The sequence below is a fragment of the Phocoena phocoena genome, chromosome 9 (genome assembly GCF_963924675.1).
Source record: "Phocoena phocoena chromosome 9, mPhoPho1.1, whole genome shotgun sequence".
Classification (NCBI taxonomy): domain Eukaryota; kingdom Metazoa; phylum Chordata; class Mammalia; order Artiodactyla; family Phocoenidae; genus Phocoena; species Phocoena phocoena.
In genome coordinates, this window is record NC_089227.1 from 57,610,867 (window position 1) to 57,637,471 (window position 26,605).

The window sequence follows — 26,605 nt, forward strand, 5'->3', positions numbered from 1 at the left end:
ATCAGTGAGCTTATTCTTCAATGATTCAAGCACAGTTAAGTGCTGTAGTTATGCCCTTGGAGCAGACTGAACAGTAGTTAGTCATTAGTCTCAAACAATAGTTTTTAATTTGCTTTATGTCTAGCATTCATTATACAAGAGAGCTAATCAAATTGGAACATTGTGATAGCAGACCCATTCCATACTAAAAAAAAAATGCATGTGTCCAAATTGGTGTGACTAAACAACATTTCACATTAAAGGATTACAACTTTCATAAAGATGTGATTTACACAAGACAGATAAACAGATTAGGGCATTATACTTATGAGGCCAGTGTCATGGGCTACTAGAGAGCCTGGTTAGCTTTAGTTTGAGAACCACAAACGGTTAAACAAAGGCACGGTATTAGACATATGGGGAGTCAGTGTAAAAGATCATTCAGTTTAACTAACTCTGAGTGAAACTACCTGCTAAATCCTAGGGATACAAAGATAAATGTTCCACAAACATACCAAGCTTGTTCATGCCTCAGAGCCCTCACAGAGCACCTCCATCTACTGAGAACACTCTTTCCCTTGACCTGCACATTCAGATCTCTGCTTAAATGTCACTTCCCCAGAGAAGGCATCCAGTCCACTCTATGTAAAAGAGCCCTTCCCATAGTCTCTGTCTCCTTAACTGTTTACTCTGTTTTTTTCCTTCATAGTACTTATCATTGAAATTATTCTTGTTTACTTGTTTATTCTCTCTATTCCTACCAAATCATAAGCTCCATGAGGCAAAAGATGTTCACTATCTTTAAAGCTCTAACTCTAGTACCTAGAACATACCTAGTATATAAGTACTCAATAAATGTTTATTATATGAAATCAGCAATCAAGAGCAATTATGCTCTCAGCATAATAGGATTAGAATGTATAATCAGAAAACAGTATATAATCTTGTAAGAATTATATAAATACAATAATTTAAGTATAAGACATTTCATTAAAGAAAAAATGAAGATCTTCATTTTTAGAGTTACTTTTAAAGTTCCAGGCTCTCCCTAATATCCAAGTAAACTTCTTTTAACTTATTCACAGAAGTACAGCTGAAAATGAAACTAAAGGTGGTAGGAGAATTATAGGAACTAACCAATTTCCTTTCTTCCTTGCTTAAAGAATATTTACTAAAGAACCATCAAATCTAATTCCAAATTCCACTGGTTCCCCCTCGGATATAATCAGGAATCATCTGTAAGATTTCTAGTTGATCTTCAACATAAATTTTCCATTTCTAGAACTAAAAATCCTTCTCTAGCCCTAGAATCAGCTGTATAAATCAGATCTGGTGTTACTCTCTCTCTTTAAATATCCATAGAGGTGAATATAAGATAAAAGTCAAATTAAGTATTAATAGAGTAGAAGAAACACACAAGGTTAACAGTAAGGCTCTATTTCTTAAACTGGGAGGAGAGTACACATGGGCCTGATGTATACTTATACTTGGTACCTTTATAATTTTATAAATATTTTGTATATAAATTCAATATTTAACAAAAATTGAAAAAAAAAAGTGTTAACTCCCTGCACTCAAAAAGCTTAAATTCTACAGGAGGAAGTGAATCAATGCCTATAAATATAATGTAATGTGGGCTTTGATAAAAGCATGTACAGTTTGACAGCTTCAAAAGAAAGCACCAAACCGGCTGAGGCATGCCAAAGTACTTTATAAAGTAATATCTATGCTACAAAGTGTTAACTGTACAAGTATAAAAGTTACTCACATTGGTTTCAGGATGATAATTATAGCAGTTTAAGCATCACTTGCTTTTGATTTTTTTAAAAAGTCACATGGAATTTTAAAAAAAATTACATTATTTGTAATAAGGATGAGGTATAAAAAGCTGCAATAATGAAACCTGAGGAAAACCTTCAATATATTACTCCATGGGCTAGTAAAATGATACAGTAAAGATTCTTTTCATTGCATTCCCCAGAATAAAAGTTAGTAGAAAGCAGAGGAAGGGGCTGGACTAAAGAAATGAATCACTATCTCAAAAATCTATACAACTTCAAATTCATCTAGGTTAAAAAAAAAGCTTCTCCTTAAAATGCTAACCACAGAATAAGGAGTATAATATGTTCCTATTTTAATTTTTAGAATACTACTGTATTTGTAGGTAATAGCTCTATATAAATACACAAAAATGCATTTCTTTAAAATCTAAGATAAGGAACAAACGAGGGGTGAGGGAAAATGGACAAACATGGGGGAAATTTTTTAAGGTTTTATTCAAATTACCTCAAATAATCCATGTTTAAGACTGACAAATATAGAACCTCTATAAAATTGTGGTCCCATCTTGGGTATCTATGCTTTTTCCAGGTCCCTTTTCCTTAATTTTATTTAGTTAAAATATAATGATTTTTAAACCAGTCAACTCTAACTTACAGAAAGTTTCCCCTATTTTAACTGAGAAAGTAGAGACATTTTTAATCCATCATATTAAAAATATAAAGATAATAACTATGAGAAGACAAACATAAGCTTCTATTATATACTGGCTAATCTCATAATGATCGTGTCAACTGATAAATTATCACAAACCACCTCTACACAAAGCTTCCAGTCTATAATACAGCACAGATTCAAGTATTCACTATTACAAATTAACATTTTTGCATTCTTAAACTACAAAAGTGGGTTTAAAAACAGCTTGATAAGAACAAGGAGTAATTTCAAAGTTTTACCCCAAGGAAGACTATATTATTTTTAAAACTTAAAATAACACTTAAAAAATCAAGTTGGAAAAAAAAAAAAAAAAAAAAAAAAAAAAAAAAATCAAGTTGGTATTCTTCATTATCAAATGATAATTTCAGGCTATACTCTTGAAGCAAAAGATCAACCAACAGCAAGACCATATGTACCATGTATCAATTTTTTAATTAAATCACAGAACCACTCAAAGAAGAATTGTTCACTTTATTAAATCCATTCTACAAAAAAAAAATACCAACACCAAGCTTAAAACTGCTTATTAGTATTTTATGATCAAAGATCCATACCACATTATAAATCTTTACACCCCAAATCCTACTTAACCAAGTCAATATAACAATTATAGGGGCTAAAAATTATTTATACCTCCACCTATACTCAAAAGTGGTTTGGGATATAAGATACCTTTACAAGACAATTAGGTTCTTTATGAAAAAAATAAACTGATTTAAATCATTATATATATATATATATATTTTTTTTTTTTTTTTTCTTGCGGTTACACGGGCCTCTCACTGCTGTGGCCTCTCCCATTGTGGAGCACAGGCTCCGGACGCGCAGGCTCAGCGGTCATGGCTCATGGGCCCAGCTGCTCCACGGCATGTGGGATCCTCCCGGACCAGGGCACGAACCCATGTCCCCTGCATCGGCAGGCGGACTCTCAACCACTGAGCCACCAGGGAAGCCCTATTTTATTATTTTTTAATCCCAAAGCCAACAATCGAGTTTAATATAATAGGAGTAAAATTGCTACTCCATTGTCTACTGCTATAATTACATATGTATGTATGTGTATATGTATGCAAATACATATGTGTGTATGTATATATATATTATATTCGATCCTGCTATTAGTATTTTATATACTATTAAGCTTTTAGAATTTTATTAGTGGGTCTCCTTGTCCTCTGATTGAGATGATGATGATTTCTAAGTATGTCGATGTTGTGAAATTTATTTATTTATAGACCTTCTAATATTAAGCCATCTGTACATACATGAGATAAACCAAACTAGGTGGTAGTGTTTGATCTCTTTCATATGCGGTTGGATTTAGTTTGCTAATATACTTTATAAAGTTTTTACTTCTGTATTCATGACTGATGTAGACCTACAGTTTTTCTCTCTCATAATGTTTCCGTCTGGTTTAATTATCAGAGTTATACACATCTTACAGAATGAGTTGGGGAAGCATTTCCTCTTTTTGTATTGTCTGGAAAAGTTTGTATAAAATTGAGATGGGGTTCGAGCCCTGGTCCGGGGAGATCCCACATGCCACGGAGCAACTAAGTCCATGCGCCACATCTACTAAGCCTGTGCTCTAGAGCCCGTGAGCCACAACTACTGACCCTGCATGCTACAACTACTGAAGCCCGCGTGCCTAGAGCCAGTGCTCCGCAACAAGAAAAGCCACTGCAATGAGAAGCCCACGCCCTGCAACAAAGAGTAGCCCCCGCTTGCCACAACTAGAGAAAGCCCGCACGCAGCAACGAAGACCCCACGCAGCCAAAAATAAATAAATTAAATAAATAAATTTTTTTTAAAAATTGAGACAATCTGCTCCTTGAAAGTCTGGTAACCCTCACCTGTAAAATCACCTGGGCCTAATGTTTCCCTTATGAAATTATTTTTTCTTTTTTGCCACTTCTTCAGTTTCTTTAATAGTTACAAGATTATTCAGGCTAATTATTTCTTGAATCTGTTCTGAAAAGTTAAAATTTTCTAGGAATCGATCTATCCCTGCCCACAGTAATTTGGACCAAAAATTCATAGCTCTTCAAAGCTGTAATATCCTATTATCTGAATTTAGAAAAAGCACTGTATTTTAAGAGTATTAAATAACATAAGTCAGTTTTGCTTTGTTTTTATTTTTAATGAGGAAATTGAGAATCTGCAATAGCTCTAAAAATAACTGGATATATCTTGGGTAGCACAAAATCATAACTGTTACTTATGACAAACAGAATAGATGTGCATATATTTTAGCTACCACTTACCACCAGAAACAGGGGCATCCATGAAAACTGCTCCCATTTTCTCAACTTCTTTGGCCAATTCTTTTGAAACCATAGGATCAATAGTACTGGAATCTATTAATAGTGAGCCTTTCTTCACTTTTCTAAGTAAATGAACAGAAATATAGTTTTTAAAAACTATAGTTTTATAATTTAAAAAATATAGTTTACAACTCTGAATAAGCATTTCATGCAACTACCTATATCAGAATCTGCTAAAATTCACCAGATATCAAGGAGGTCTTTGGTTTAATACTAAAAACATTATTAGAACTGGTTCAAAATCTCAAATTCATTTTCAGATCAATTATAGTTCAAAGTAAACTCGAACTATTTCAAAGAAACCAAAATAATCTAATAGTCTATATGGTATAAATTCTGGTTTCAGGTGAAATACTAACCATAATAATATAGGTAAGCTAAGATGTAAGCAATTTAAAACACCTATTAACTTTAAAAGGGCTATTTAGTAGGATTTAAATTTTTGTTTGTAAAGTAGCTGGGTCTCTTTAAAAAGTAATTTATTTGTCTTTAACAAGCCATATTGCAAATTTCACATATCCATTTTCATTTCCACTAGGTAGAATAAACACAAGCAGTTAAAATTTAGCCATTTGCTTTAGGATGGCATATTCTTTAATAACTGCCACTTTGGAAAGACAAAATAAGACATCAAACAGGCAGAAAGGAAAACACAGGAATGGACCTATAAATCTCACAGAGACTTTGTGTTCTTTACAGTAAATTTATATACAAACATTGGTAAAAGGGGGAAGCAGTCTTTTCATATATCATATTTTACATCAATATTTAAATGGCATTCTTAAAGTAAAACAGTTCTGTTTGCACTATAAGTGCAAACAGAACTGTTTATATACCTTACAGTCTATAATCTATGCCTATCTTCACTGGCTTGGAAACCGACCTAAATTACAATTTATTTAAAGGGCTATGGCTAACCTCGAATTCAAACGTCCCAAAATTCTTACTAGATAAACTAACCCAGAGGACATTTAATCATAACCATGATTGGAAAGTTAGAACTGAATAAATAAAAATATTGAAGGGGAAATAGAAAATCATTGCTAAAAACTATAAAAAAGAAATTTTTTTCTACAGAAAAAAATAGCACGCAAAATGCTTTAAACAACAATTTTAGACATATGAATTGATCTGGTCCAAATGCAACGGCTGGGTATGTTCCATAGAAAAGAAATAGCACACTCTGTTATATAGATCACCTCAGTATGTGGAATTCCACTTTACATACCCTAAAATATAAGAATTAAGTTTACCAGTCTTCTGTGATATTAATATTTTTAAGATCTTAAAGCTTTAAGCAAATGGGAAATGGTCTCAAAAATTATACACGCACAGGGTGTGGGGAAATGATCCTGACCCAAAAGAAAATAAAGAACTACCCATAAGAAGCAAATTACACTTCAATGTAAAGCCAAAACCTTTCAAAGCACTCCCTAGACAAAATTGCCCTGGTTGTTGGCCACCATATTCCGAGTAAAGGGTATTAATAAACGTAGAATTTTGTCTCCACAAAGCTTTTAGTAACTTTTTCTTCAGAGGTAAAACAGGGCCATAATTGGAACAGACTAGGTAATGAGACAGCTAGGTCACCTCAGGACCACATACACACTGTGGGTCTGAGGGCTCCATCCAAAATGAGAATCTTTCAACTTTCCCTGAAATCTAAACATTTATCTTATCAGTTTTCTGCCTAATATTCAAGTGTCTGTTGCTTCTAAGTTTGCTAGTTTTCCAAAGCAATTCAATTTCCCAAAACCTCAAATTTCATGTATTACAGCTTCAAGAAATTAAACCCTTTCTTTTAGCCCTTCATGTGTCTACAAAGCCTACCAGTTTGCTCTAGCTCTCTGCTGAACTTCAACAACAAAACAAGTTAGGAACAGGAATCAGTAAGACCAGAAAACTAAATTCAACCACTGTCATCCTAATATAACCACAAGGGTTTGGCAATAGGTAGCAAGTAACCAAAAGGTTCTCAAAGCCAGGGAAGCTAGTTACTGGTAGGAAACCCTGACCTAAATTATATATTATTTAAAGAGCTACTGCTAATCTTTAATTCCACCCTCTCAAAGTTCTTACTACAGATGTACTAACCCAAAGGACATACAATAACTTTTTATTTTATAATAAATTTTAAATAATGGTGTTCTTTCCAATGCTTCGTTTTATTTTTCATAGAAATCTCTTCCTGAATTTCTATAAACCGTTAGAAAATTATGCTTGTAACATTTGTACAGTTTAAAATGCAAGCTTTAAAAATCTCTTAAACAGGTTACCAATGTATGTTTAACGTTAGATTAAAGGGAAGGAACAGAAAGCAAAAACAATGTATTCCCAAAAGTCACATACTTGACTTCAGTGAAAAAATAAACCCTTTACAATGAGAGAAACCACACCATTCACTTTTAAGACATAAAAATACAGTACAAGAAGGTTTAACAAACATAATTGTAATTTCACAATAGTTCTAACAAATGTGAAATTCATAAACTACCATAACAAGAACATATCTACAGTTGAGAAATACATACTTTAGAATTCCATTTGCTCCAGAATAAGCTTCTATTGCATTGATGCTGGTGGGCAACATTGTAATAATTCTGTCAGCTTTTTCAGCTACATCTGCTGGGGAAGACACTACCTTTAAAAAAAAAATTGCAACGGCACATTATTTAAATTAAATGCAAGCAGCTCCTACAGTACAAGTAGGATCCACTTTTTATGCATGCCCATAATAGTGACAGTGAATAAAAACTAATCCTTGTTTTCAAATGACAAAAACAAAAAACGAGCAAAAAAACCCGTTACTGCCTAAAATAGAGTCCATTCCTTCACACATACAGATGCAATTTCTATGGAATCACATCCACTGTTTACTTTAAAAAGTGTGAAGTGAGTTGAGGGGGAAAAGGGCAAAACCCAACAGTCCTGGGAACGGACACACTTCTCATGGATTCCTCTAAGTTGGATTCTTAAACAGCATACTTTTTGGTAGATGCTCTAAGAAAAACATTCTCGTATATCAGACTTGGTAGCTGAACTACAGGATACACCAATTATTTCATGGGCAGCAAAATCCACAAGTAAATGCTCAAGCCCCCATTACCACTATCTTCCAGCCTCTATTTTCAAGAAAAAAAAAAAAATTAAGCCTGTTTTATAAAAAGTCAAGACAAGGACATAAGCATGTACTGCACTGAATGTGAGTACCACCATGAAGTCTGAGAGCATGAGCTGTCAGGTCTCCTGTGGAAACCATATACACAACAACGACATACGAACAGGCATCAAGGTACGCTCTCTCTGTCAGAAGTCAGAACCCTGACTTCCGCTTTAATGATGACCATGAACATACTGTACAAGAAAGCTGCTCTGCCCATCCTCTGTACATATGTTTACACGTATGGGTGTACATACCCTCACTCACATTTCCCCCACCCCCTGCTCTCTCGAATATATACAACATGATACACCTGGCCAGCTGGTCAGCAACCAAAGAGGCCAGAAGAGACCAGGAGATCACTTCTTGACTGAAACTCTCCTTTAACAGAAAGAATCTATCGCCCCAATTATCACGAAAGCTCCTTTCCAAAGCCTTTTCTCTCTTTAAAGAAAAGACAAGGAACTATCAGGAGGATAATCAAAACTTTCTCCATAGGAGAACTGGCACATAAGCATCTTAGGAATGGGAATGCCTCTGCTTTTCAAATGGTGGAAGTAAACGAAACACTTTCTTTCTGTCCTTGATGTACAGCTGATGAAAGAATGAGAAACCGAACACAATGTGCAATCTAGATATTATGAGCTAGAAGCAATTACATTTCATTCTTCCGTAAGAGACTATCAGCTTCTAAATCAAATTCTACATAAAGGCAGTTTTAACATAATTTCATAAGTTGTATTCTAAAATTTCAGATAATCAAGTATCCTGGCACTTTGTGTACTAAGTGATAATATTAAACACCTCAGACTCTAAAGCCAAAAACAAACAAACAAAAAAAAAAGACAGTCCTGGGCTTCCCTGGTGGCACAGTGGTTGAGAGTCCGCCTGCCGATGCGGGGGACACGGGTTCATGCCCCGGTCCGGGAAGATCCCACATGCCGCGGAGAGGCTGGGCCCGAGAGCCGTGGCCGCTGGGCCTGTGCGTCCGGAGCCTGTGCTCCTCAGCGGGAGATGCCACAGCAGTGAGAGGCCCATGTACCGCAAAAAAAAAAAAAAAAAAAAAAGACAGTCCTTTATCTAAAGGCAATACAGCATTTTAGAGTCTACAAAGTGGCACATTCAACAATATGTATATTTTGATATATAGTGGGGATCGGCCACAAATAATTCTGGAAAAAATTTTTTTTCCATCAAATTACAAAGTAATACTTAAGTTAGGTGAAAACCTTTCTTACACTCAAACAAATACTGAGATTTGAAAAGAGGCAACTATTTCCTGGCAAACAATTCAAGTTTCCTTAAGAAAAAAAAACAGCTCAGTAAGATGAGAAGAAAAGGAAAAGCTATAGGAGTCATAATTCTCTACTCTTGGACTGTGTCAAGAATATGGGTTACATAGAGAGCCCCATCTGTTCATCCTATTTAAATGAAGTAATAAAGGCATGCAAAATGGTGGCATACTTTTCAGTTGCCTTTCCTTCTATCTCAGCTCCAACTCTCTTGATCTTTCAGAGACTGTAGTAAGCCAGCCCTGAGGTCTAAGAGTCAACTTCAGACTTTCTCTTAGGAATTCAGAGTCTCTTCCACTGAAGGAAATTCAATTCCATCTAGATAACTGCTTGAGACATGCCCTCAGGGGCACCAACAATTAGCTCACAGATCTAGGAATACTTCACACCTCCAAGCTTCTTGTGCCAATTCATGCAACTGCCAAGTGCACGGGGTGGCCAATCAGCCCCCTGCATCCCTAGCATCTGCTTCTTGGGATGCCTGGGTTGCCAGAGTATGCTAACCCCTCAAATATATAGGAAAGTAGTGTCAAAGCTCACAGGTCCGGAAAAAAACACACAATGATAGTGATAGCTGGAATGTCACCACTGTACTGGCCACAACTGCTCCACATGTGACAACTATATACATTTGGTACATTATAATAACAGTCTCTAATTTGCACTACAGAAGGCATGTTTATTAGACAGACAAGTGTGTCCAGTTATTCAAATCATCTTGCCTTCCATGTGATGACTTCAAGACTCTGAAATAACTGACTAACAAAATTTGGCCATGACTCAAAAGCTGGCAGGAAAAAAACAAACCTTATTGCCAGTCTGACACTCACCACAAAAGCCTTTAGGAGCCAACCTAATTAGAGTCCCTTCAGTTACATTTGCTAATTGAATGGATAAGCAAAGACAGCATGGATCAGGGAAAGGAACACTAATTTGGGAAGCCAGAGACTGGGTTTAGTTATAGCTCAGCCACTAAATCATCTGTGGTTTTGTGCAAATCACTTAACCTCTCTGGCTTCAGTTTACGAATCTACAAAATAAGAATAGTGATTTGGATTATCTTCAAGCGTTTCTATCTCCAAAGCAGAAAGGAAACTTAACCAAGGGAATTTTTCACATTTAGTAACCTTAAATTCTAGGAAGGCACAGACTCTGTGAAAAAGGGCTGATGGTATAGGGAAGCATCTGCAATGACTCAGTACAAATGTAAAGCATTAGCAGGACTCTTCTACACCTCCACATGTGTGGACGGTCACTGACCTGGCTGACCCTGGAACATGGCTCTGCTCTGATTGCCATGGCCATGCCAGAAAAATCTCTAGACAATTCCAACTGCCTCATTCTTACACCATTGTGAATTAAGGTGACCCTACTTTTCCATTATTTTAATTTTGATTACAGGAGATTGGTTCCCTTCACAATATCTACAGTCATTAAGAATTTCTGCAACTAGATTCATCTGTATGCTAGTAAGCACCAATGGCAGGTGTACAATATAAAGATTAGACAACTGGACAGATTAAAGACAAAATCTGCTTTGCTGGGTGGGTGGCAGGAGGAATGATGGGGGCATCAGGGCCCAGAGCAATCTGAAGTAACTGCACCTCCTTTTTACATATCCAATGGAAGGAGACAACAGTTAACCTAGTTGTTTTACATAAAGAGAAAAATCTCGCTGTCTCTGCTAGACAAAACAGTCACATAAGTGAAGCTCAGCATTGCTTCCACATAAACCAAATGGGTAAGAGAAACTTGCAAAGAAATAAGACGAACATGACCTTGGTTAAACTTGCCACTCAGTGTATTTTAATCTTTCCAAGTAGAAAAGCATACTGTTGCTTCAAAATTGCACTACCCTTGGGCTTCCCTGGTGGCGCAGTGGTTGAGAGTGCACCTGCCGATGCAGGGGACACAGGTTCACGCTCCAGTCCGGGAAAATCCCACATGCCGCAGAGCGGCTGGGCCCGTGAGCCATGGCCGCTGAGCCTGCGCGTCCGGAGCCTGTGCTCCGCAACGGGAGAGGCCACAACAGTGAGAGGCCCGCGTACCGCAAAAAAAAAAAAAGATTGCACTACCCTTAAAAAACTGACCGAAACGGTTTTTGCCTACATCTTGAAACATGTGGTCAACAATGATGAAGCCCACTGAGCAAGAGACTTTTAAAGTTCTCATCTAACAAAACCTGAGTGGATGCCAGACTAGATCTCAGTAGAATTACTTAACCAAACATGTTCAGCCTTATAACCCAGGAACAAGATGGTTCCCAAGGTTTTAGAGAGAAAACAAGAGAACCCAATTAAGCCTAGTTCAACCAGAAAACTCACACAGAAATGGTGCATAAGTCCCAAGACTTTTGGCACCAATCAGAGGCATCTCCAAGGAAATTCCCAGACAATGAAAATGAAAACGAAGCACAAGTCACATGCCCTGGATGCTACCGCTTAAAAAGAGAAATTGGTATCTTCTGTAAAATAAAAGGAGGACACAAGGAACTCTGCAGAATATGTTCTTAAGCAGGGATGCACTCAAATCACTTTATCTCCTAATTTGGTTTTAATTTTTATCATCATTCTTTCATTTAAAAATATGTCTAGGGCTTCCCTGGTGGCACAGTGGTTGAGAGTCCGCCTGCCGATGCAGGGGACACGGGTTTGTGCCCCGGTCTGGGAGGATCCCATATGCCGCGGAGCGGCTGGGCCCGTGAGCCATGGCCGCTGAGCCTGCGCGTCTGGAGCCTGTGCTCCGCGACGGGAGAGGCCACAACAGTGAGAGGCCCGCGTACCGCAAAAATAAATAAATAAATAAATAAATAAAAATATGTCTACAATTCTATTCCAAACAACTCTGGACTCAGTGACTCAGCCAACACAGTGGTGCATTTATATGTGCGGTGTTGGGGAATGAAGATTTGGGAGAAATATGGTATAGATACTAAAGCAACAACCGTAACAGTAGTAACAGTAGTGGTAGTAGTAACAGCACTTTCTACGTGCCAGGTTCTGTAGGGCTAAGAGGAAGGTATTATTACTACTGCCATTTTATAAGATGAGAAAATTTAAGTAGAAAGAAGTTAAATAATCTGTCTAAAAGTCACACGGCCAGCACATGATAGAGCTGAGATCAGGCAACCAGGTTCCTCCTGGGTTTATGCGTTTAAACCACTACATTCACAATTTATTGATGCATGATTTCTAATACCCAAAGTCCTGATAATTATCATGGGTTACATTCTTAGAATAGATGCTAGAAGTTGAAATGATGCATTGTATGTTAAACCCGAGTTTCCAACAGAAATAAAGATATAATAAAGGGATACGGAGAGAGGAAACCGTAAATTTTTTATGGGAGTGACCACAAGTAACATATTAAACCAATTATAAATGCCCTAATAGAATTGGTTAACATGTAAAGGTATAAATAAGTTCATTAAATACAGTCAGGCACGTGAAGCATTTTAACATGTCCAAGTTTTCATTTCCTTCGTAACCCACGTAGTATTTTTTACTACTAGGTACAGCTGGAAGGAAAACCTCCAGGGTAGTAACACCCTAAAGCACTTCACCTGGAACTGCAGGTGGACCTTGCACCTTGAGGGGAGGGAGGAGCCGGCCCGTGGAAAGCAGAGCCAAGAAGCAGACAGAAACGGATCTAATTACATCTGTGCCCAAAATTCGGCTGTGCCTGGGTTCAGGCCACTCCCCAACTCTTCAGTTACATGAAACAATAAATCCCCAGTTTTTGCTTTTAAAAAAACAAAAAAACACTTCTTCAAGGAGATGTCCAAAGATCTTTAGAACTAGTTGATTGCTTTTTGATCCAGATGTGCCTAGTTTGGTACTTTCTCTCCCTGCAAATTTCCCACTGAAAGCACAGTTGACATTTGAAATCAACTAGCCATGCTTTCTGCAGACTTTGAGGGAAAAAAATTCTGTTTTCTTTGGCTGCCATTTCATCGACTTCACTTGAGATAGTAACATCAGGGAAAGGAAGGGACACCTGTCCTTAAAATATAAGAGTCAACTCAAATATACTCTGAATTTTTGAACTCTTAATCCATTCACCGCACTATTGTGCACAATGGCAAGAAGTTTCAAAGTTTTCACCTATATTTTTCCATTTCATCCCAAGTCTTCTCTTTATCTTTTAGTAGTAAAACGAAACTCACTTTTTCCTTTGTCAAACATTTTAAAACTAAATATAGCTATGAATTAGTACTACTGACATTTTAACACATCAGAAGTCACACATCCAAATTAACATTTAAAGTAGGGGTCTTAGGAAATTACACTTGCTCAAATGACCAAAACGGTTTTTAAGCTGCTGGCATAAAAATCATTTATCAACAAATGCTTTCATTTTATTATGACAGAATATTTCCCCTCAGGCCCAAAGCTTTTTTACCCTTTACCCTTCTCCTGTCATTTATCTCAATTTCACGTTCTCCTGCCCTCCACTGCTGTTGTAATCAATACTCAGAGGACCTCTTAGAGTCAAGACTCTGAGAGGAAGCAGAGCGGTGAGGGAGATGGGACGTGGGAAAAGAGGGTTCTGCCTTCCAGGCTTTGCCGCCCCAGTGTGAACCGCCCACGCAACTTTCCCACTGTGTGCTGGGAGCGGGGCAGGGCTGGGAGCTGTGGGCAGAAGCTAAGAGAGTCTCACGCTTCACTAATCTGGGACGGGCAGCCACCCAGAACCCATCCTCCTTCCTTCCCCACACCCACTTATGTATCTCAAGGAAGAAGAAAAGAAGGAAAATCCAATAACTGAGTCTGGGTCCTAGAACCCTCTGATTTCTATCCAGGAATCCAAGAGATCTCGTCTCCATGACTTTCATTTCAGGCTACAGCAATTCTGTAGGTGAGTGAAGATTAAGCACGATATTTATGTAGCTCTCTATCAGAAATGAAACGACTCTTAAGAGTTACTTATTATTTTTCCCCTCAAAACCTGCTTCAGCACTTTATTACTGCCAAGATACAAATTTAATAAATTATTTTGTCTTGCCACCTGAGACACACCTAATACATTGCCACATCCAACTCAACCTGTTTTATTCTCCACAGCACTAGGTGGACTGCTAGACACATGGGAGGTACTCAACCTGTATCGGTCGACCTAAAGTAGAAATCTCTAGAAACCTGGAGAGACAGGCTTCCACTTTTAAAGAAAATTGCTCCTTTGTCCCCATTCTTCGCCTGGATAAATCCTTATTCTTGTGCTATCTACCTAAATTGTCTAGTCTTCAGAGAACGTCCCTGACTGCCCCCTCAGCCAACGTAATGCAGATTTTACTGAAATCTGAGGAGACTCTTCTTTCCACATCACAATTTGGAATCACACATTTGTGTGATTTGATAATCTAACACCTCCTGTTGGTTCCCAAAGGCAAAGACTGTAACTGTTTTGTTCTGGGCTATGTTCCCAGTACCCAGCACATAGAAAGTACTCAAGAAACATCAATCAAATTAGTAAATTAATGAACGTCCTATCCCGTTTTGCTAAGAGATTCTAAGGCAGCCTTAACCCATAGTGATCAAAGCAATAAAAAGTAACTTTTCTTCACAAAGAAGTGAGAGACTTTGACATTGTCATGTGAATAGAAAGCATTAGAAAAGGAATAACAGCTCTGTAGAGCAGAGGTGAAACCAAGACTTATGAGAACTTACTTAGAGCTAACACACACACTCCTTACTGTGCCAAACACGATTTTAAGCTCTTTACATATATGAATTCATTTAATCCTCGTAACAACTCCCTGAGAAAGCTTATTATTATTATCCTTATTATTTCACACATGAGGAAACAGATACAGAGACACTAAATAACTTGCCTGAGATTGCAGATACTAAGTGGAAAGGGCAGGTTCTAAACCCATTTTGTAGATTCTAGCTGTACTGGTTTCCAGTGGCAGCCACAATGTTACCCCAAGCATGGTGGCTTAAAACACAGAAATGTATTCTCACAGCTCTGGAGGCCACAAGTATGAAAACAAGGTGTAGGCAGCACCACGCTGCCTCCAAAGGAAGATCCTCCTTTGCCTCTACTAGCTTCTGGCTGCCCCTGGTGTTCCTTGGCTTGCCACAGTATAACTCTGAAGACTGCCTACGACTTCCCACGGCCTTCCCCTTGTGGCTCTCTGTAAGGACACTCATCATTGCCTTTAGGGCCCACCCGAAATCCAGGATGACCTCATCTCAAGATCTTAAACCTAATTACATCTGCCAAGACCCTGTTTCCAAATAAGGTCACTTTCACAAGTACTGGGGGTTAGAACTTGGACATTTATCTTTTTAAAAATCACTTTATTGAGATATAATTCACATAACATATAACTTGCCCACCTAAAGTATATAATTTGATGGTTTTTAGTGTATTCACAGATATGTGCAACCAACACAATTTTAGAACTTTTCATCAGTTCAAGAAAAATATCCCATATCCATTAGCTATCTCTCCCCTATGCCTGCCTCCCTCTTTCCCCTCCTCTCCCAGCCAGCACTAAACAGCCACTAATCTACTTTCTGTCTCTACAGATTTCTCTGTTCTGGACTTTCATGTGTCAGTGCTTCACCCCTTTTTATGGCTGAATAATATATCATTGTATAGATATACCACATTTTGCTTACCACTAATGGGACATTTAGGTTGTTTCTATCTTTTGGCTATAATGAATAATGCTGCCATTTATATACAAGTTTCTGTGTGGGTATGTGTTTTCATTTCTCTTTCATATATACCTAGGAGTAGAATTACAATCTCATCAGCAGTGTGTGATAGTCCAATTTCTCCATACTTCTTGTTATCTGCCTTTGTAATTCTAGCCAACCCAGTGGGTGTGGAAATCTCATTGTGGTTTTGATTGCATTTATCTGATGACTAATGATATTGGCATCTTTTCATGTGTTTATTGGTCATTTGTACCTTCTTTGGAGAAATGTCTATTCAGATCCTTTGTCCATTTAATTGAGTCACTTGTCTTTCTGTTTGAATTGAATGACTTCTTTATACATGCTAAATACAAGTCCTTAGCAGATATATGATTTGCAAATATTTTATCCCATTCTGTGGGTTACCTTTTCACTTTCTTGCTGGTGTTCTTTGGAGCACGAAAGTTTTCAATTTTGATGAAGTTTTATTTTTAATTTTGTTGCTCATGATCTTGGGTGTCATATTTAAGAATCCTTTGCCAAATTCAAGGTCATGAAGATTTACCCCTATGTTTTCTTCTAAGAATTTTGTAGGACATCTTTTGGGGGGCCACTATTCAACCCACTGTATACCCACTCACTATACAATCCATCATAATAGATAACTATTATTTAATTCCAACAAATTTCATTGGTGCAAAACAACATATTAAACAAGGGTGTGGTATATAATCATTACTGGCCTGACATTAACTGATCCAAAAGAAATCTAGGCACTTTATTTTCTAGTAGACTAGTTTATAAATAGGTAACAGGTAGCTACATTTCAGAATCATCAAGGAAGATGCCACACATACACTTAAAAATGTCTCATACATAAATTTCATTAATTAGTGACTACATATCATGTAATTAAAAGAGCTAAAGCTCCAAAGTCAAAGACAGACCTTTGTTCAGATCCTGGCTCTTGCCATTCACTCACTGTGCAACCTTGGGGATGTTATTTAACTTCTCCAAGCATCAGTTTCCTGAAAATACTTCTGTTACAAAGATAAAATTAGATAATATGTACAAAATATTTAGTAAAAGACCTGACACGTAGGAGGTACTCATTAAATATTAGTTTCTTTTCTCTCTCTTTTAAAATGTAAATGTCTCCTTCACTCAAGTGTAAGTCTTATTCTTAAGGTGGCCTTCCTTCACACCTACCTAAGCAACACTAAAAAAATAAGAATTTTGTTGGGGAATGGAGGTAAAAGGATAACTTCAGAATATGAAGTAATTCAGGCAGAGCATCAGAAAGCTCCGGAAATCTGGCAAGCAGCAGAAAAGAGATTCACAAAGGTATGATGTCCATTTCAGTTCTCCATAGGCAAGTTGTTAAGTGCTACAGGAATAGAGGGAAGAGTAATGGCATTGGTCACAATTTGAAAGGCCCTAAGCTTCTGCTTTGCCAGTCCAGGGTAAATCAGTTTCCATTCAATTTCCACCTCTGTATTACTAGAAGGGGTAGAAAGAGGAAGAGAAATTCATGTGATCTTTCATAAACACACACACACATGAAAACTTCGGGAACATTATTCTCCAAAATGCCAGAAGAATATGCTGTTATTACTTTGATTAAATTCTGTATTTCATTGAAGATATTTCCTCTGTTTAGAGACCAAGTACCGTTTTTACTCTTACAAATAAATATATAAACCACTGTAAAGTGCCAACATCAAATAGATGTGTTATCCCAAAAAGTAATATCCATCTCCTCAAAAAAAACAATCCATCCCAGACTGAATATCAACTTGGAACTCCTTACCATCCTTGAAGATGGTAAAGCCACCTTTCCCAGAACAAAGAACTGATCAAACCTCTCCAACAAGTCTAAGTCCCTAAGCTACTTAAGGTCATCAGTAAACCTGCTGCACTGGTGGTACAGTGTCAATATTCAGAGACTATAAGGGCATAATCAGCCACAACCCTACCCTGAAAAGTTCCAAGATGATACTCACACATCCTGAAACAACACTGCTGCCACCCCCAGATGGCATACAAACCATGATGGAGAAGGAGATGGAGGATATCCAGATCTGCAAGGAGCCTCTAAGTTGCTTAAACCTGTTCTTTATGCACGCATTGCATTTTCTCAGTATTTATTTCAAGGCTATTACCTAAAAGTTGACTATTTATTTGTTCTCTAACCATTTTCTATATTTCACAGGAATTTTTTAGTATTCACCCAGTTCTGGGATTACATTCAGCCCCCAATTACCACTCTACAACTTGTACAAGAAGAATTTCCTTCATATCTTGAAAAAAAACTCTAAATTCAGTTACTAGTAAACGGTCTCGTGTGTGTATGTACACATATTTTACATATCATATAATATATACATATATAATATTACATATAGAGAAATAAAACTAACAAGTTAACTTTACAAATCCATTGTGTATACGTCTAAGAAGATGTCACTTATTTGAATGTGGAACATCAAAATCTAGAAAACATTTTTAAACATCAAAATCTAAAAGAATCGGGGGCCTCCCTGGTGGCGCAGTGGTTGAGAGTCTGCCTGCCAATGCAGGGGACACGGGTTCAAGCCCTGGTCTGGGAAGATCCCACATGCAACAGAGCAACTGGGCCCGTGAACCACAACTACTGAGCCTGTGCGTCTGGAGCCTGTGCTCCGCAACAAGAGAGGCCGCGATAGTGAGAGGCCCGCGCACCACGATGAAGGGTGGCCCCCCGCTCGCCACAACTACAGAAAGCCCTCGCACAGAAACGAAGACCCAACACAGCCAAAAATAATAATAATAATAAATAAATAAATAAATAATTTTTAAAAATCTTAAGAAAAGGTCTTACCTGTTCACCTGCATCTAGAAACTCTTTGCTTGCATCAGGGAACACATCATAAATAATGAGTGGATAGCCATGTTTCATGAGATTTTTTGCCATTGGATTCCCCATGTTGCCTACTCCAATGAATCCAACTGGAGTCTTAGAAGCCATTGACCTAGAACACACTGATTTCAATACATTAGTTTTAACAGGAGCAGATAACATGTTTTATTGTAAATATTCACTCAATATTAAGAAGTCATTGTGATTTTGATATTTTCTATTAAAAAAAACTTTTTAAATATTAGTTTTAAACTAATGATCATTTAAAGATATCAACAATGTATAGGCAGACTAACTTCTGAGTATATAGTTCTCCAGGAAGCAATCATAAAATTTTAAGCATTCTCTCTTCTGCTTTCTATCTCTATAACATCCCCTTACTATTTTTAACAATAAACTTAATGTTATCATTTATTAAATACCTATTATATACTTTACCTGTTAAGTGAAGTATCCTAGATTCTCTTATCTATATTACCTTCTCTAATAATGTGTATTAAAAACTGGAAGTATTCAATAAAACCTGTATCTTGGACAAGGTCCAAGAATGGGAAAACGTTTTACCTTCCCACTTCCACATTTATAGAAACCATCCCCTCCAATGGTATAAAAAACAATCTTAATAAAAATGTTAAACCCAGACGAATGTATTTCAACCAGAAGTCACCAGTTTATAAATGGGGGGGACACTTCCATGGGCTTTCCATGGCCAGGGTAACAGTCTCGGGACCCTGAGATGACAACTCCGCGCACTTTCAGAGAAGAGGCATCTCCATTTACAGAAAAAGAAAATTGTTCTTAAAATGCTATATGCAGTGCTTCCCTGGTGGCACAGTGGTTAAGAATCCGCCTGCCAATGCAGGGGACATGGGTTCAAGCCCCAGTCCGGGAAGATCCCACATGCCTGCCGCAGAGCAACTAAGCCCATGAGCCACAACTACTGAGCCTGTGATCTAGAGCCCGCAAGCCACAACTACTGAAGCCCACATGCCTAGAGCCCGTGCTCTGCAATAAGAGAAGCTACCGCAACAAGAAGCCCGCGCACCGCAACGGAAGAGTAGCCCCTGCTTGCCGCAACTAGAGAAAGCCCGCACACAGCAACAAAGACCCAACACAGCCAAAAATAAATTCACACACACACACAAAAAAAGCTGTATGCAGATTTTGTTTGATTTGATTTTCTTCCTTTTTACAAAAGGCTTTTTGAAATCACACTGGGGCATACAATTCAAGGTAATGCTTTTTGCAAGAGAGCAGACAGGCTTCGCATCACCATGAAAATAATATTAGACACGATTTCTCTATTTCTAGATTTAGAACTCCACTCAAGTATTTACTGCATGAAGTACTATGACACAAGCATGATGTGGTCCTTGCCCTCCAAAAGTTCACAGTCTAGTGAGAGAACAAAGAGAAATAACTCCACTTGCCCATTTCCGTATCATTTCCCGGCTTTATTTTTCCTTTTTCTTTCAAGGACTCCAGTTTTAAAACACTGTAGTGCACCAACTAATCACAGTCACCCTTTTTCAGATCCTCCCAACTAATGGATCCCTGCTCTTCCTTCAACTTAATCTCAATGTAATGAGATTTCCTAAAAGCAAATGATTTGAAGCCCTAATGCTTAAGAAATAGAGGTCTTCTTGGGTCAGAAGCACATTTCATTCCTATGAACTCCATGACTGTCTCTAACATTTCTGTTAAAGAGGGTGTCATTCCCGTGCATCATCGCCTTACCAGTGCTGAGTTTAATATGCTGGGTATGACAGGAGTCCTGTGCCTAACTTTCTGGTTCACAAGGGGTTTAATGACAGAGAAATGACACCTCACTGAATTTTTATTTTGATATTAAGCAGAATGAGAAGTATACTTTGTAAGAGAACTCTAATACTAACACCTAGCATGCCTGACTACTGTGTTAAGCTTGAAAAGGTATAATTTAACTAAGAACATTAGAAACTAGGAATATTATTATTTAAATGCAGTTAATTTTAACAGGGAGCTCACTCTAAGTCAAACACTTAACTATGGCAAGGTAGAACCATAATTCATTCACACATTCAACAAGTATGAAGCAACTATCATATGTACCATGGCAGATGCCATCAAAGACACAAATGACATACAGTCCTTGCTTTCAACCAGCTTAAAACACAAGAGGACAACTATGTACACAGACACTGAAACATGAAAGTGAAGGATAAAGTATGAAAAATAATGCTGATACTAAAGAACTCATCTGGTTTGGGAACTTGAAAAAGCTAGCATTTGACCTGAGTATTCTAGGATGGGTAGGCTTTCAAGTGGAATCAGAGTAGGAACAAAGGGAGCTCCGTATAGAAAAGGAACGAGTATGCACATGAGTATATGCAAGGAAATAGGAAAGCCAAGAAAACAATGAATAAAAGTTAATATTTGTGGCAATTTTACTACATGCCAGACACTATACTCAGTACTTTATAAATAGCACTGTCATCCCATCCCATCATTAAGCCTATCTTCCAGCTCAGGTCCCTGACACTTGGTTAGTTTAAATAAAATGCCCAAGACTTTATAAGGTTGTAATGCCAAGATTCATATTCAGCCAATCTGACTCTAGGTTCTTCATTTTTAAGTGCCCTCCACTCTTCCTACAGGACGCACAAAGAAACAAAACAGCAAGATTAAGATTGCAAGAAAAAAAATGCAACCATAATGTGGAAGGCTGGGAAGTATGCTCTAAACAGTTTGAGTGTATTTTGTAAGCAAGTGGTGGTACCACAGACTGAATGTTTGGTCCTCCCAAAATTTCTACGTTGAAAAAATCATTCCCAGTGTGAGGGTATTTGGAGGTGGGGCCTTTGGGCAGTGATTAGATCGTGAGGGGAGAACCCTCACGAACGGGACTAACGCCTTTACAAAAGAGGCCAGAGAGAGCTCCCTCATCCCCTTCCACCATGTGAGGACACAGGGAAAAGATGGCTGTCTTGGAACCAAGAAGTGGGCCCTCACCTGACACTAAATATGCCAGCACCTTTATTTTGGAATTCCCAGCCTCCAGAACTGTGAGAAATAGTTCTCTGCTGTTTATAAGCCATCCAATCTATGGTATTTTGTTACAGCAGCCCAAATAGACTAAGATAGGTAGTTACTGAAAGGTTTGGGCAAGAGAAATGACCTGACCAAACCCATGCTTTAGGACAGAAATGAGGCAGCAGTGTACAATGGATGAACTAAAGGAAGAGCCTGGAGGCAAAAAGACCAACATAAAAGTGACTGTCTAGGTCTGTCTTAGTCCATTCCAGCTGCTGTAACAAATATACCATAGTATAGTTGTTATGATGACTTAAACAACAAGCATTTATTTCTTACAGTTCCGGAGGCTGGGAAGACCAAGATCAAGTAGGCAACAGATCCAGTATCTGGTGAGGGCTCACTTCCTGGCTTGCAGATGACCATATTCTTGTATCTCTGGAGAGCAGAAAGAGAGGACAAGCTCTCCTTCCTGTTTTTAGGACACTAATCCCATTCATGAGGGCTCCACCCTCATAACCCAATTACTTCCCAAAAGGCTCCACCTCCTAATACTACCACAGTGGGGATTAGGATTTCAACACATGAATTTTGGAGGGTTACAAACATTCAGTCCACAGTAAGGGCAGAGTTAATAAAGACTGGTGGCTATAGAAAAGACAGATATGAAAAATATTTCAAATACAGTAGTAAAAGGACATAGCAATAGGTTGGATTATAATATAATTACAGAAGAAAAGGATAGTGACCTTAAAAACAAAGCAACAGAAACTATCCAAAACAAAACACAGAAAAAAGAATTTAAAAAATAAAAAGAACATTAGTGAGCAGTGAGACAGCTTCAACCAGCCAAATACATAGTGAAACTGGAGTCCTCAAATGAGAGGAGAGCAAAGTGGGGACAAGAAAAATATGTGAAGAACTAATGGGAAAAATTTCCAAATTTGATGAAAACCATAAACCCCATGCATCCAAGCTCAGTGAACCCCAACACAAGAAACACGAAGAAAACTATACCAAGACACATCATAATCAAAATGCTCAAAAGCAACTGGCAGAAAAAAGACATTATGTACAAAGGACCAAAGATAAGAATGAAGGCAGATTTCCTGTCAGAAACAAAGCCAGTGAGAAAACAGGAGAGCATCATCTTTAAAGAACTGAAACAAAAAACAACTGTCAAGATAGGAATCTATCTAGCCAGTGAAACTGTACAATTATAGATGTTTGAGTATGTAGAGAGGCATGAGGAAACCGATGGGGGAGGGGTGAATGCATACATTCACTGTCTTGATTGTGATGATGGTCTGATGGTTTCACAGGTATATACACGTCAAAACCCATCAAACTGTAAATGTTAAACAGGTGCAAACTGTTATTGTAAGTCAACTATATTGCAATAAAGCTGCTTTTAAAGAGTCAACATGTTTACAGAAAAAACAAACAAGAGAAGACATTTCTCAATCTAAAGATACTAAAGTGATATATCAACTGAATGCAACATGTGAAGTTTGAATGGATCTGGATTTGGGTGTTGGGGGTGAAAGTCTTATGACATTCTAAGGAAAATAATGAAATTTTAAATATGAGCTGTATATTAGGATGATACCAGGGAAGTGTAATTGTCTTAGGTAATGGTAATTTGGTTATGTAGGAGACAGTCCTTCTTAGGAGATTCACAATGAATCATTTAGGGTTTAAAGTGTCATCGTGTCTGCATTTTAATTTCAAACGATACAGGTGGGATATGAATATACTTGGAAAGAAATAAAGCAAATATGGCAAAAGGTTGGTTAACAACCGTTGACACTGAGCAAAGAGTACACAGATGTTCATGGCATTATTCTTTCAATACTTTGTTTGAAATTGTTCACAAAAAAACAAGGGGGAAAAACTTAGCACATCTCAAAAAAAAAGCACAAACATGACAAAACACAAATAACTAGGAAGAACACTTGCAACACACGATAGAAATAGGGCTACTTTACTATATATGCAAATAACTTTAAAATCTGGAAGAAAAATGTAAATAATCCATTGTTTTAAAGTATGCCAAAATCACAAAATGACAGTTAACAGAAAATATTTTAAAAAAACTTTGAAAAAATGCTCAACTTCTGTCATAACTAGAGTAATGCAAAACAAAGCAATGTAATACCATTTTCACCTATCAGCTGGACAAATGTGTTTCTTTGATAAACTCACACCTGGTTAGAAAGGACTGATAAAACATATACACTGTATATGTATTCATACACTGTAGAACTGTATTTTATGTCATCCTTTTAGAGAGCAATTTGAAAAGGGATCTACATTTGAATTTTATTATAAAATTTAAATTTAAAATGTACATACTCTTTGACCCAGTAATTCCATTTGCAGGAATTTATACTATATGTAAGGGGTCAGCACACTTTTTCTTAAAGGGTGAGGGGGTAAACAATTTCAGTTTGGGGCCACAAGGCCTCTGTCACAACTATTCAACTCATCCACTATAGTTTTAAAACAGCCATACACAATATAAAAACAAGTGGCTGTGCTTGTTTTCCAATATAATTTTATTTACAAAAACAGGGACCCGGCTACTGGGCCACAGTTTGCTGACCTCTACTATATATAAACTCTGAACAACACAAAAATATAGTTTACTATAGGAATGTTTGTAACAACAGAAACATTATAAATAACTAAATACACATTATTAACAGGGCACTTAATTTATAATAACTAAATATACATTAACAAGGTACTTGATATTTCATAGAAAATCAATACAATGAAATAGTATGTAACGTTCAAAAGAATGTGATATATCTATCTAAAAGTATAAGGAAAAAAATCTCCAGGACATGTTATTAAGTGAAAAAAAGCAAGACGCAGAGCATTATATATAATAACATACAGTATATGAGAGAAAAGAATACATATGCATTAAACGTTTTCAAGTTTCTGTAAGATGCTTAAGAAACAGCAGTTACAGCTAGAAAGTTGGACTGATGGGTCAGAGTTAGAGAAAAGACTCTTACTTTTCATTTTATAATCTTTTGAGTTTTTACCATGTGCATATAACTTTTATGACTACTTTTATAATAAATGAAATAAATAAATTGGCACACAGTGAGTGTTTAATAGTGTTATATGAATGAATTACTAACTAGAGAGAGTTTTCATCAAATGAGGATAAAAGTCAGTGCTGAAGCAAGAGTAAAGATAGTGATAAAGTGGATCCATCAAAGGTAATTTGTATTGCAGCAACCATTAAGCAAATGCTGCAGGTTGAGTCTCCAATATCCTTTCCTCCCAGACCTATGATGAAGTTCCAAATTACCTAAACCAATTATGGTACCTGCATCTCTCTGCAAATGACTGTTCACAGATTGGCAGCCCTAAGTAAAAGATTTAGAAAAATCTTTTTTAAAAATCTTTTTAGAAAAATCTGGGGAAAATCAGAGTATGTAATAGGAAATGAACTAGAGATTAAAGAAAAGATTGTATCTAATCAGCAAACTCTTGTGACTCTCCGTAACACTACCTAAGCGGCAGCCAGGAGGAAGAAGAAACCAGCCAGAAAATTTGGCAAAGTTAGTTTCTAAATATATAGATGTAAATGTACAGATTATAACCTTTTCTCCAATGGGACATGGACAAAGTTATCCATATCTTGGTAACACGAAGTGCCACCAAAAACCAGGCGACTCTAAGTTTCAAAATGCAAAAATTGGTAATGGGTTAATTATTTTACACTTCTAAAAGTTTTTTTTCTCTCATCAAAGTAATTCATTGTAGAAAACTGAAAAATACAAAAAAGTATAAAGTCATAAGGGAAAGTTAATCTCACTACACAAAAATAATCAGTTAGCGTTTTGTATAGCCCTTCCAGTCTTCCGAATGCATTTTTTCATTATGAGACTCTATACTGCATACACAACTTTGTGTCCTACTTTATCACATATTACGTCATAAGCATTCTTTTTGCTTTAATGCTAAGAGTTACTAAACTAAGGGTAGTGACTTACTCTATAAAGGCCTTTATTATTTGGGTCAAGTTATTTTAGAAATACAGTTGACCCTTGAACCATGAGTGGGGTTGGGGCACTGACGCTCCTCACAAAATCCAAGTATAATTTACAGTTGGCCCTCCACAACCTGCTCCAAATCTGCAGGTTAAACCAACTGTAGTACAAATTTATTGAAAAAAATCCATGCATAAGCTGACCCATGCAGTTCAAACCCATTTTGTTCAAAGGTCAACTGTATTCTCCTTATGCAATTTCACAAGTTTAAGGTCAACTTTTGGTCCCCAGAACCATGTGCATGCAGCTTTTCAGAGTTTCATGTGCAACCCTAGAAGCTAATGTAAAGAGGAAAAAAATGGCACATATTTGATTTATACAACAAGTTATGCTGTTTTGAAGGCAGAGTTCGTACACACACAAAGAGCCAATAATAAAAAAGAACTGTATTCCCATTTCTGTCTATAATGCTGGCTAATTTTCCCACTCCACTTTTGGTCAGGTGGTCGTTTTAAGATGACCTGTTACAAATTATTTTTCCTTGTACTTGTTAGTGAATCAAATGACTATAGAGGGTCAACATCTCATTTTTTTGTCTGTACAAAGAAGTCTGAAACTAAATTTAATTACCTTTTAACATAAAACATAAAACTTACTTTTATTAAATGGTGATGAAATAGTAATGTATGTCTAGTTTAATAGTTCTCATTTTCCTATTTCCTTTTCAATGCTTTAAATATTTTAAAAGTAAGACATGCTATTACCAGCAACTTTCAGATGTCA

At 37.1% G+C, this 26,605-nt stretch overlaps 1 protein-coding gene across 2 annotated transcripts in view; it reads right to left on the reverse strand.

The window, feature by feature from the left end:
• The window catches only part of HIBADH (3-hydroxyisobutyrate dehydrogenase), a 103,794-nt gene that overhangs the window by 75,080 nt on the left and 2,109 nt on the right, over window positions 1-26,605 (reverse strand). Inside the window, exons 2-4 of one of the 2 annotated variants that reach the window (XM_065883929.1) lie at window positions 18,759-18,919; window positions 7,331-7,440; window positions 4,740-4,861 (exon numbers count right to left, since the gene is read on the reverse strand). In XM_065883929.1, coding sequence (XP_065740001.1) covers window positions 4,740-4,861; window positions 7,331-7,440; window positions 18,759-18,919 — 393 coding nt within the window. The remainder of the gene's footprint in view (window positions 1-4,739; window positions 4,862-7,330; window positions 7,441-18,758; window positions 18,920-26,605) is intronic. The other variant, XM_065883930.1, reaches the window with a different exon arrangement.